This window comes from Alligator sinensis, unplaced genomic scaffold (genome assembly GCF_000455745.1).
Source record: "Alligator sinensis unplaced genomic scaffold, ASM45574v1 scaffold832_1, whole genome shotgun sequence".
In the NCBI taxonomy this organism is placed as follows: Eukaryota; Metazoa; Chordata; order Crocodylia; family Alligatoridae; genus Alligator; species Alligator sinensis.
The window spans coordinates 1,209,763-1,221,335 of NW_005842057.1; the positions used below are offsets into that span (position 1 = coordinate 1,209,763).

The 11,573-nt window shown below is 39.4% G+C and overlaps 1 protein-coding gene across 1 annotated transcript in view; it reads right to left on the reverse strand.

Annotated features, from left to right (window-relative positions):
• Positions 1 to 545: 545 nt before the first annotated feature.
• The window catches only part of PXDN (peroxidasin), a 149,975-nt gene continuing 138,947 nt past the window's right edge, over positions 546 to 11,573 (reverse strand). Inside the window, exons 21-23 of the mRNA XM_006022973.3 lie at positions 5,281 to 5,413; positions 4,543 to 4,656; positions 546 to 3,438 (exon numbers count right to left, since the gene is read on the reverse strand). Of these exons, the coding sequence (XP_006023035.1) occupies positions 3,313 to 3,438; positions 4,543 to 4,656; positions 5,281 to 5,413 (373 nt within the window). The 3' untranslated portion in view covers positions 546 to 3,312. The remainder of the gene's footprint in view (positions 3,439 to 4,542; positions 4,657 to 5,280; positions 5,414 to 11,573) is intronic.

Consider the following 11,573-nt stretch of genomic DNA (forward strand, 5'->3'; position numbering starts at 1 on the left):
GTGGGGCTGTGGATGGGGAGTGAGGGGCACCTGGGGTTGTGTGGGGCTGCAGGTTGAGAGTGAGGGGCCATGCTGAGAAAATGGGGTCATGCTGAGGAAAAGTTTGGGAAGCAATGATTTAAATGGTATTTACATCCCTAATGCAAAGTGACACCAAAAAAAGTTTTCACGCAGGTTTTCTTGAGAAACGTTTGGAATAGGGAGCTATTAAAGGCCCAGCTGCTAGTAACCAATTCCATCCATTATGTTACCTTCACCCTCTGTCTGTTCCCTAGAAGTAACCAGCAAATGTATAATGTATACTTTCACCACTAAAATAAAGCTCTATTACTTCATAAACCTTACATTTACTTGTTTCATTGATTGATGATTTTATGTCATCAATTGATATTATGTTTTATGTCATCAAATTATGTTATATGTGGAGTTCATTCTCAGCTACTTGTATGAAGCTGATAGTCTGGCTCTTTTATACAAAACATATCAAAGGGAGACAAAAGAAAATGTGCGTGTATCAAGAAGAAATCAAGTCTGTATTTGGAAACATGGCCCATTTTATTTGAACTGAAAAGCATTCATTACACAGTGCAAACAGTTCTTTGGTAAATTACTGATTACAATAAAAATAAGAAAGACTTTACTTAAGGTAACTTTTTAAAAAGTAAATAAATATGCACAATTAGCAACATATTACAGCAATATTCTCACAGTGGATACTGAGGAAATGGTCATCGAGCCACTGGCCACTGTTTCAGAAATGTTTAAATGGGTGCTGATTACACACACACTGAAATAAAGGTGAATTTAGACATTCCATAGTTGCTTAGTATGTTTTAAACTATGGATGAAGCCCTGTTTTTCCTGAATGTTTTATTACCAGCTATTTAGTGGAAGATAATTCAAGTTGACAGTTTTCTAAACATGTCTCAAATCTTAAGCCCCTCTTAATATATTGAATGAGTAAATACTGAATGGTGAACAGATACTCACTTTATTCTGAAGGGGGAAAAAATCAGATACATGGTACTATTATATAATATGAATGAACACTCTTTTGCCATGATTGAATCCTGAGCATGTTTAATTAAAATATAATCAGGGATAGAGGATGGAAGTGGTAACCTATTGGATATATTACTTTCACTGGTTTATACAACCATACAGATACTTTAATCATGACACTGCCTTAGCCTTAGTTCACCAGCCTTACCTCTAGAGAATACCTATTGTAGGGAACTGGAAGTTCCACCTTCATTGGGCTTGCAGGATGAGATATGTGGTATAGATTTTCATCAAAACCAAACTCCCAGCATATCCAAAACAAACTGAAAGAGGAATGGCGAGCCCTACAGACCCTGATCATCAAAACAAGCTCGCCAAACACAATTTCTAAAAGTATTAAAATATAAGGTTACCTAAGTCAAAACTTTATGTAAAAAATCAATTCAAATATTCTTAAACATGTAAGTTGTAGTACCACATGTATCTCTAACATACACCTTTGCTTAACATACCACTCATATGTACATATCACTCTTACTATGCCATGACAGAAGTCTCTCTAGTAAGCTTGTAATATACACTGATATTGTCATAGTATGTAGATTATCAGATTATAAAACATTAAAGACAGTAATCATGGAAATTATGTGCCAAAATATTATAGTGGAACTTGCATGGTTGCTACAGATTAACTATTACACATTTATTCAATGTATCATGCAAATTAAGCATTCAGTCTGCTTACATATTTTGAAAGGACTCACTTGGTTACTTTTGTGCAGATTCCATTAATCACCAAATCCCTGATCTTTAAATCCTAACAACTAATTTAGAAGTCACTGAACATAATAAACTTCAACAGGACTTGTGTTTGAATAAGCACTTCAGGACTGAGCCATAAATTCTAAATTAGGGATTTTTTGGGAAGAAGCACTATAAATGAAATACAAAACAAAACTGTAAAATGAGGTATGATAGTTGTCCTTCACTTAATATAATATATTCTTCGTAACAAGATGGAAAATTGGAGTGCTAAAAGGTACACAATTGGACACGTGAACATCCACCTAGATTCTATAATGTTAAAAATGTATTAAATTGGAAAATAAAGTTAAATGGAGGATCAGTGAGTCGATATAAGGACTGAGCTAAAAATGTGTGTGTGTTAAATGACACTGGAGAAACCCTAAAAACTGAAATACCTCTTTAGGTAGAAAATGAGTAGTCAATTCACAATTAATTATTAATGTTTCATTGTTCTGTTTTTTTCACAAACAGTACCACAATATAGGAAAGAACCTATGACAATATGTAATATTACTCAGTAGGTATCTTTGTATACAAAATGGTATGCAACTTGTTTTCACATTTTCAGAACAGGACCAATACTAACTATATGTGTGAGCATGTCTGAGATTAAGAGACACATGTTCACAAACTTGATTTTGGATGGTCATTTTACAATGATTTAAAATAAATGAATCACAATAGTAGCTAAGCAGTTACATAGGTTTGGACAAAAATGGTTATGTTCATTTTAAGATTAAATGCTATGTAGTATGATTTATTTACTATTTCCTAAAGTGAGAAACAAACCACATTCAAGACGCTGTCAATTTTTTTTGTAATGCATTCAATTTTTAATAGCTTTCTAGGAACATGGCATTTCTTTCCCTTGTAATTTCATTTTTTTTTAATTTATCAAAATATAATTACCTTTTTATTGTATTAAAAGAAAGTTTTTTAACTGCAGACTTTCTTTGGTGATATACAAAAATAACTGACTACAGAATCCAAATGTAGAAATGGGCACAGATATTAATCCTATATTGGCCTTGTTCTGGGAACAGTGTTTATTCATATTTTATTTTACATTTCCCTGTCAAATCTGAAAGTTTTAGAAGAGAAAGTGTAAAAAGTACTATTGAAGTTACTTCTCATAGATAGGAGATGGTGTACTAATGTCATGGTGTATTAATTTTAAGATAAAACAGTTTGGGTTCTCAACATTTGACAGTGTTCTTTTAGAAGTAGCACCAGTTTCAGTTTGACTAACCTGAGAAGTTTAATACAAAATTATATGACCTATCGGCTTCATTTCCCTTTCAATATTTTTTGCATTGTGATTATCTTTTTTATGGGCAAGGAACAAAATAACACATTGTCTCACACTGTTACAGCACCTTTAGAAAGTCATCATGTAAATCCCAATTTCTTGCTGTCATTTTAAGCCTGTGGTTACCTGTAACTGCTATCAGCAGGCATTGATATGCTTGAAAGAGGATGCAACCTAAATTCTTAAAAGAAGTTTTATGGCTTCTTTCCCTTGCTAATAGTTTGCTTTAAACAGACTGGACAGCAAGCTCCTTTGACTTTTACTGGTGCAGCGCAGTCAGTTAGAGGACATGATTCTACAAAACAAGTAATCTGACCAACCTGGGGTAAGAAAGAAAACAGTAAGCTTAACACATTATTTAGCCAGATTTACAAAACCAAAAAAATACAGTATCTGTGCTACTGATAAGTGTTCAGAACCATTCTTTCTACTGAGATAAGTTCTGTATAATTTGTTGTGGGGGTTGCATGTTAAATTGGCTGTTAGAGGAAACTTGTAAATCTATCTGAACGAACCATATATAATATTAATTTTATTTAAAAATATGTTCATAAAATTGAAGGACCCCACAAAACCAAAACTATCCCTCAGTATATTTACAGTGATGCTCAACCTACAGTGTACAGACTAAATCTGGCCAATGAAGCCATGTCTTCCAGCCTGTGGGGCTCCAGAAATTTGGTGGCAGGAGAGTGGTGCTAGCATTAATTGCTATGGCTCTGGTTCTGAGAGCCACAGCAATTAATGCTGCCACCGTTCCCCTGCCAAACTTCTGAACTCATAGGGAGTGCTATGGGCCAGATGGCATGGCATACAAAGACAGGTTTTTGGCAGGAGCTGGTGTGTGGAGTTGGGTCCGCAGTAGGATCCAACCCAGGGGGTTGGGTCTGCAGCCAGAGCTGGTGCACAGGGTTGGGGCCGCAGCTGGGACTGGCCCCTTGTGCTGGAGGGGACTCAAAGCCTGGCTTGCCAGTGGATCCTGCCACAGACCGACCTCATGTACCAGATCCAGCCTGTAGACTGGTCCCATGCCACTCACCTGGCCTGTTGGCCCAGACAAGTTGAGCACTATTGATATATTACATTATTTTTCCATTCAAGAAAGGTAAAAATTGAAATGTCAATATTATAGTACACAAACTTTTATTGAATGATATACTTTTAAAAAACTGCTTTTGAAAGGAGCTTATATTATATTGCATCATTTTTAATTGTACCTGACAATTTTGCAGGTATCAGCAAAACAGCGAATGGAAGTTATATATATTATAATTAATAAGTGTTTAAAGAGTATCTGTTTTCCTAAAAAAAATCCTTCAGATTCAAAAATGGAATAAAAAATGGGGGCACAAAATCAGCAGTTGAGATGCAAAAGCAAACCATGATATAACTTACGCCCCGAAAGCCAATTTCAGCATACTCACTTTGCATTCACACATTGTACAAGGGTCTCTTTTCCAGGTTTCATTGGTGGAATATGATTTACCCTTTTCATCAGTGCAGTCAGTTCTACTGAGACGTGATTCAAGTTTCTTTATCTGAAAACAGAAAGAATTAAAATTAGGCATCAAATCAAAATAAAGCTTTTCTTGCTTAAGATACTTTATCCACATGGCTGGAAGGGGAGGTGCTGTCTGTTTTGTAAGTTATTTTACCTAGTCTCATTCTTAAAGACACTTCTTTTACAGCATTCTGTGGAAGAACGACATATACCAAAATGGCATATATCCCTTCATTTTATATCAACTGTATACTTTAGCACAGATACGTCACAGTAGATAGATTTCCCTTAGACACACACCCTTTATCTGTAATCAAAACATTCTACTAATCCCCATAAAGTCATTGGGAGTGGGGAAGAGCCTACCCGAAATCCACATGCAGTTTCACAGATGGAGACTGAAATGTACTGCTTTAGTGTTTCAGTGACAGACATCTACAGTTTATCTCTTAGTGCAAGATTTAAAAAATTACAAAAAGAATCAACAATTTTATGCTATGCCGTGTTGCATTTTGTTCAGATATTCTTTGGATGTCGCAGAAGACTAAGTATTTTAAAAATACTGTAGGAGCAATAATTTCCTTTGAAAATGTACTTATAGAGTTCAGAACATTCTAAAATAAACTTAAAGATGACAAAATGTTTGTTATAGTCCCCTTACCTGGTTTCTGAGGCTTGTAATAGTTTTTTGCATTTCCAAAACAAATTCTTTGAAGTCATTCGACACAGGTACTTTCACATGTTCCTCAGATGCCAAAGTGGCATTATTAAAATATTTACCCTGTTTTGTAGAACTGCAACAAGAGGTAACAATATAAGAAGATCAACTCCATTTGACACTTTCATTTTGTTTTGTATTTTTAGGGACCATCAAGAATATAATAAACGGCCAACTTAAAAGTCCTATATTTATGAAACACATAAATACAACAGGCAGAAGGCAGGGCAGGGTGTCAGGGTGCTTAGTATCTGATGAACTAGGCCATTACTTACAAAAGTCTTGTCTCTGAATAAACTTTCACAAGCTTTCTGAATAGACTCTAAAGTGCCATTCTCTAAGGTGCCTTCTTCATGGCTTCAAACTAATACAGTTAAATGCCCTTCTCTCTTTTCATAAATAAAACAGTGTGATGGTAGCTGGACCTGGGCTCAGGGTCAGAGTAAATCCATAATTTTTTTTCTTAAGCCAGTTAAAACTGAAGGGTGTGTGTGTAGGGGCGGAGAGGGTGACATCCTAATCCACTTGCAGGTGATCTACACTTAATCACTAGGCCTAAGCCCCAAGGAGAGGACAATTCAATCAACAAAGTAAACAAAATTGTTTGCCCAGGTGCACTTGACTAGAGGACTTGTTTAGGAAGTGAGAGGCCTGGGTGACAGGCCCTCATCAGGCTGAGGACTCAAATCCATATCTCCCACCTCTGGGGACAGTGCCTTTACTCCCAGACTGTTAGGCAGGCTGAATAAAAGTCACCTTCCACCTCCAGCCCTCCTGTTGAAGCTGGCTCACTGAAGGAGCAATAAGGAACCTGACTTTGAAGCCCAGTTAGTAGAGCACTCTCTTTGAAGTGATATATTTGGGTGCTGGTCTTTGCTGCCAGAGTTATTTCTGGGGGGGGTTTCCCCCCAGTGGCTATCAACTTAAGAGGCATAAACACTCTTGCCACCAGCGACTAGAACTAGAACTCTAGAACTCCCCCTTCACAACCAAGTGTCATAACCAATAGGTTAGTCACATTCTGTCTTTTTGCCACCTTTAGACTGTTTATATACTTTACATATCCTAAATTTTGCCTAAATCCTATTAAGCACCTACTCAGTAAATTATGATCAGGATCTTGTAGATTTGAGGCTAGGATGCTTCAACTTTATGTGATTTGTGGTGTCTGTGGGTTTTACCTTGAGCCCGTTTTTGGAGCGACTGTTTGACAGGGTTTGTGCTCACATCTATGTGTGGAGTGATTTACTTCAAGTGGGGATGGTTTAGGTAGCTGAGGGGAGTAGCCAGGCATGGCCAGGCTACATAGCCTTATAAAAGGTAGCCCCCTGTGAGCAGAGAAGAAGCAAATACAGCCCTGCTCCCTTGCTCCCAGGAATCTTCCTCTCTATCTGGGTGTGTGGGTCCTTTAACTTTTGTTCTGTTTTCAGCAGCCCAGGTGTCTCCACGAAGCACAGGAAGCATAAATGGAGATGGGATCAACAGTTGTTACTTGCATGGGATGTGCCACATCCGTGCTTCTCTTAGAGGGTCAAGACCTTTTTATTTTATTTCCTCCAAGATCCATCTATCTTGGAGGAATAGATTGGGTATCCATGCTGCATGCTCTTATGGAAAATGAAGATTTTTTTTTTTTACAGGAATCATGAGAAACTGGCACTGGAAAGGCCAAAGGGAAAAGAAGTGGCAATATGGACTTCTAGAAGAAAAAAGGTCTCCTGAATTCAAGAGAAATGGATTGAAATCAGCAACCACTTTCAGGTACTCTTCAGTAGAACAGCTGGGGAAGAGGCAGAAGTGAAACATCAGCATGCAAGATGCAGAGAATCCAGCAGTCTAGAGAGCAAGAAGAGCAGCCAGGGGCTCTAACATCACTGCACTAAGAAAAAAGAGGAGTGTGGTGATGGTAGGTGACTCATTTCTGCAGTGGACACAAGCAGTCTTTTATCCAGATTTGGAGTCCTGGGAGGTGTGCTTTCTGCCTGGAGCCCATATTCAGGATGTTACAGAAGGATTCCCAGAACTCATCTATCCCTTAGACCACTATCCTTTCCTGTTTCTCCATGTAGGCACAAATGATACTGCCAGAAATGACACTGAGCAGATCAGAGATTGGAAGGAAGGAAGGAAGATTCCTTCTTGGCAGGAAGCTTGGAACACAAGTGGTGTTCTCATCAGTCCTTCCAGTAGAAGGTAAGGACCCAGGCATGGGTTATTGTATCTATACTAGACACATGGCTGACACAGTGATGTCAATGTTAAAGCCTTGGATTCTTTGAGAAGAGGCAAATGTTCTGGGGGAGGAGGACTGCTATCAAAAGATGGGATCCATCCAACCAGAATGCGAAAGAGCATTTCTGGGTGTTGTCTGGACAACCTAGTAAGGAGTTCTTTGTTCATCATGGGGGACAATGAACAAAACCCTCCAGCAACAGAACAAACATTCCAGAAGGGAAGGAGCAAGAAAAATCTGCTCAACATTGGGACACCTGTTATGACTGGGAATCAACACTGAGGGCTATACTCTGTTTTAGAAGGACCAGGTTGGGAAAAAAGGTGGTAGCACTGCCTAGTATGTCAGAAATACATACCTTGTTCCCAGGAAAAGGTAGCAGATCAGAATGTATTTGGGTAAAGATAAGAGGTGAAAGATACAGCATTGACGTAATGGTGGGAATTTATTACAGACTGTCAAGTCAGGAGGAAGTGCTGAACCTCTTCAAAGAGGTGACAAATCTATCCAAAAATAATGGAAGACTGATGGAAGACTTCAATTTCCAGTCATCAGCTGGAAGAAAAATACAGTGAAACATAAGATCTCAAGCCTGTTCCTAACTTTTGTGGAGGAGGGCAACTTTCTGTTCCACAAGGCCGAGGAAACTATAAGGGTTCAGCTGGGACATAGGCAGCTGGGTCTGCAGATAGGCCCCTGCAGGGCAACCAGTGGGTCAGTTAGGTATGGATACAGGTTACCAGAGCATCAGGGCAGGGTCCGATTCATGGGAGTGGAGATCTGAGAGATGTAGTCTGGGGCGCAAGCTGAGGTCAGAAGCCAGGAGAATTAGACAGCCGGGTGCTCAGTTCCAGAGAAGATCCAAGAACAGGGTTAGGGAAAGCCAAAGCCAAGTCAGGACCCAAGATAACTAGAGACAGCAGTGAATGCAAGGCTTGCTGGAGCATACTGAAACTGTTATCAAGGCATGAGTTTACAGGTGTGCTTGAAAGAGCAGAGTGGTGCTCTCAGCAGCCAGTCCAGTTACAGAGAACTGGGGTCATCACATTAGGCCAGGATCAGGGTTGGGTATGGAAGCTCAAGAGCTTGGCTTGGTTGGGCCTGACCAGCCAGAGGCCCTAAGAGATACAGATAGGGGATTGCCCACCTTGGACCTTGTGATCAATAGGAAAGAATTGGTAGAGGGGAAGGTAATGGGGAATTTGGGATAAAATGTGATCACAATATAATAGAATACATGATCCTGACACAGGATAAGCAAAAGGTCAGCACAACTAAGACACTTGATTTAAAATAAGCAGACTTCCTGTGACTCAAGTAGGCTTGGTACCATGGAAGGATAGACTTAAGGATAAAGACAAACAGGAGGCCTGGAAGCTTGTAAAGGGCACAGTATTGGAAGCCCAACAAGAAGCTGTTCCAATGTGATGGAAACACCAGAAAGATGGGAATAGACCAATGTAGCTGCACATCACAATTCTAGGATGCCACAAATGCAAAAGAAAAGCATGAAAGCAATGGACAGATAGGTAGGTCACCAAGGAATCATATGAGGAAATAGCACGAACTCGAAGGGACAAAAATCAAGAACTTGGTGCTCCTACTGGGACTAGAATTTGGAGGTTCAGGGATAAAGGGTCTTGTCCGTCTGCTCAGATTCAGATCAATCTCCACATTTGGTGTAAGGAAGGAATTTTACTCAATGGTCACACTGCTATGGATGGGGGAGGGGGAGAGGAGGGCAGGTGCCCCCCCTCCTTGGATCTCTCTAGCATATTTTACCCACTAACCCTACCAGTAACACCCTTCACTGTCCCCCTACTTTACCTGTAGCAGGTTAGGGAGCTACGCCACATAATGGTGTTTAACAGTTGACTATGTAGTTTTAATAATAGATTAGACAAGGATTTGTACAGTATGGTTTGGATAGGGACAATCCTCTCTCACATAAGGGGTTGGACTAGATGACCTTCAGAGGTTCCTTCCAGCCCTAATTTTCTATGATTCTATGTTTAGGAGAGAAAATAGTTGTCTTCATTGCAGTTCCCAGGATATATACTATGAGGCACTGAGAAAAAGTAGTAGTGAAATAGCTAAGCTGAAAAAAACCCCAGAATGAAAGCTCACCAATGAATTATTTGTAATCAGCACTGCATTTAGACTCGTGTTATAATTTCTGCCTATGAATAGGCAGAAAAAAAAGTCACCTGTGCCTAAAAACCACAGTCTTTAAAAATGGAAAAAGCTAGTTTACATGCTACAAAGCAAATAGCAATGCTTTATATATGCCTGTTTCCAATCTAAGTAACATGTGAATTCAAATTATTTTATACAGCAGAATAACTTAGAGCCACTTATCTATTGCCTGATGCACAGGCAAAATCATCATTTGACACATCTGCATTATTAAATAATTTTAATCAGTTCAATCTTCAATGAAAAGACACCCGAAGCCATTGTGGAAATTTGCTGCCTCTGGTACTAGTATATTATTTGGAAAAAATATACAGTTAAAATGTAGCTAGTATTAATTACATTCAACAAATTACTACATTAAATGCTCAGAGACCATGCAGTAGGGTCACATCACCAAACATTTCTGGATAAGTAACATTTTCCCCAGAAGCTAGGAGATATTTACAACATGAATGGATGGTGAGGAATCATTTTGCAAAACAAAATGTATGATCAAAAATTATTCTGTTTACATTAAAAACAAACACTAATTGGTATGTGTTCCAGCCCATTAGATTTCGCATTCTTTTAATCTAAATTAGCCCTCTTCACATAAGCAGCCTAACATGCCAGAATTCAAGTAATCCAGCTGTTGTTATTTTTTTTAACAACAAATGGTCTAATCTTCCCCACCTGCTCTGATTACTGAAAATGAGGCAGACAGAAAAAATGCTCTACCCAGATCAGAAGAAGAATGCAAATTAAAATGTGTCACAGAGTATGAAAAGTAACAAGTAGCTGCTAAAGGACAATTTTCTATGAATATTGCCTTATCTTTATTTACACTGTACAAAATGCACAGTACTTTTCCTCAATTAAAAAAATTTCAAAGTTTGGTAGCCTTTTAGGCTCTGTTTCCAAATAAAAATTAAACAATAATTTAACTCAATTGAAACTGAGGAAAGGGGAAGGAGTGTGGCAGGGACGAGCCCACCCCACCCAGCCCCGCAGCCTCCATCTTGCAAGTGAGTCTCCACGCTGCTAGTGCTCAGGTGAGTGGGGTCCCAGGGCTCCCCACCACTAAAGCCCTGCCCACTGCACCTGGGGCCAATCGGGTAGGGTGAGGGATCCAAGCCCATCCTCTCCCACCTAGGAGGCAGCAGTGGCTCAACAGGACATAGAGATTTTATAGCATGCAAGGCGGGGCCTCAAGAAGAGGACCCCTGTTTTAAAATACTTTCTGTGGTCTTCAGAGCTGGCTAATCACAGGAGTCTAGTCCTCCCCCAGCTTCCAACTACAAAAACACATTAAAAGAAACAAAAGCAGTATTTGACATTTTCCTAATATCATATAAGCTATCGTTTCCAAAGAGTGTTATTCAGTTGTTGAAGGGAGTAGATGGAACTCCGACACATGCTTTCGATAAGAAGCGACTGTTCTATGGAAACAGGTTAGAGACGCTTGTCCTAGGCACTTCAATGCAGTAAATTCCATTCCTGTAGATAGGGATTTTTATTTCTCCCAGCAGTACTGTATCATGTTCGCCTTATAAAAGATTTACTATTCTAACTCCTCTGGATTAGACTGCTGCATGAGAGGACTGTAGATGTTACAGGACAGATATCTCTGTGAGTAACACCATTCTTTGGGCCTTGTTATCCTTTGTGAACTGCTCAAAAATGTTTTGGTGTCCTTGCTCAAGTTTGGAGCATTCACACTTTCAGGCCAGCAGGGACCTGGAGGACTGAAAAGTAAGAACCCTCCCTTTTTGCCCCCTCCCCGCATTCTGGGCTTCCCCTGCCCCACCCCCACTTACCTGTGGCTGCC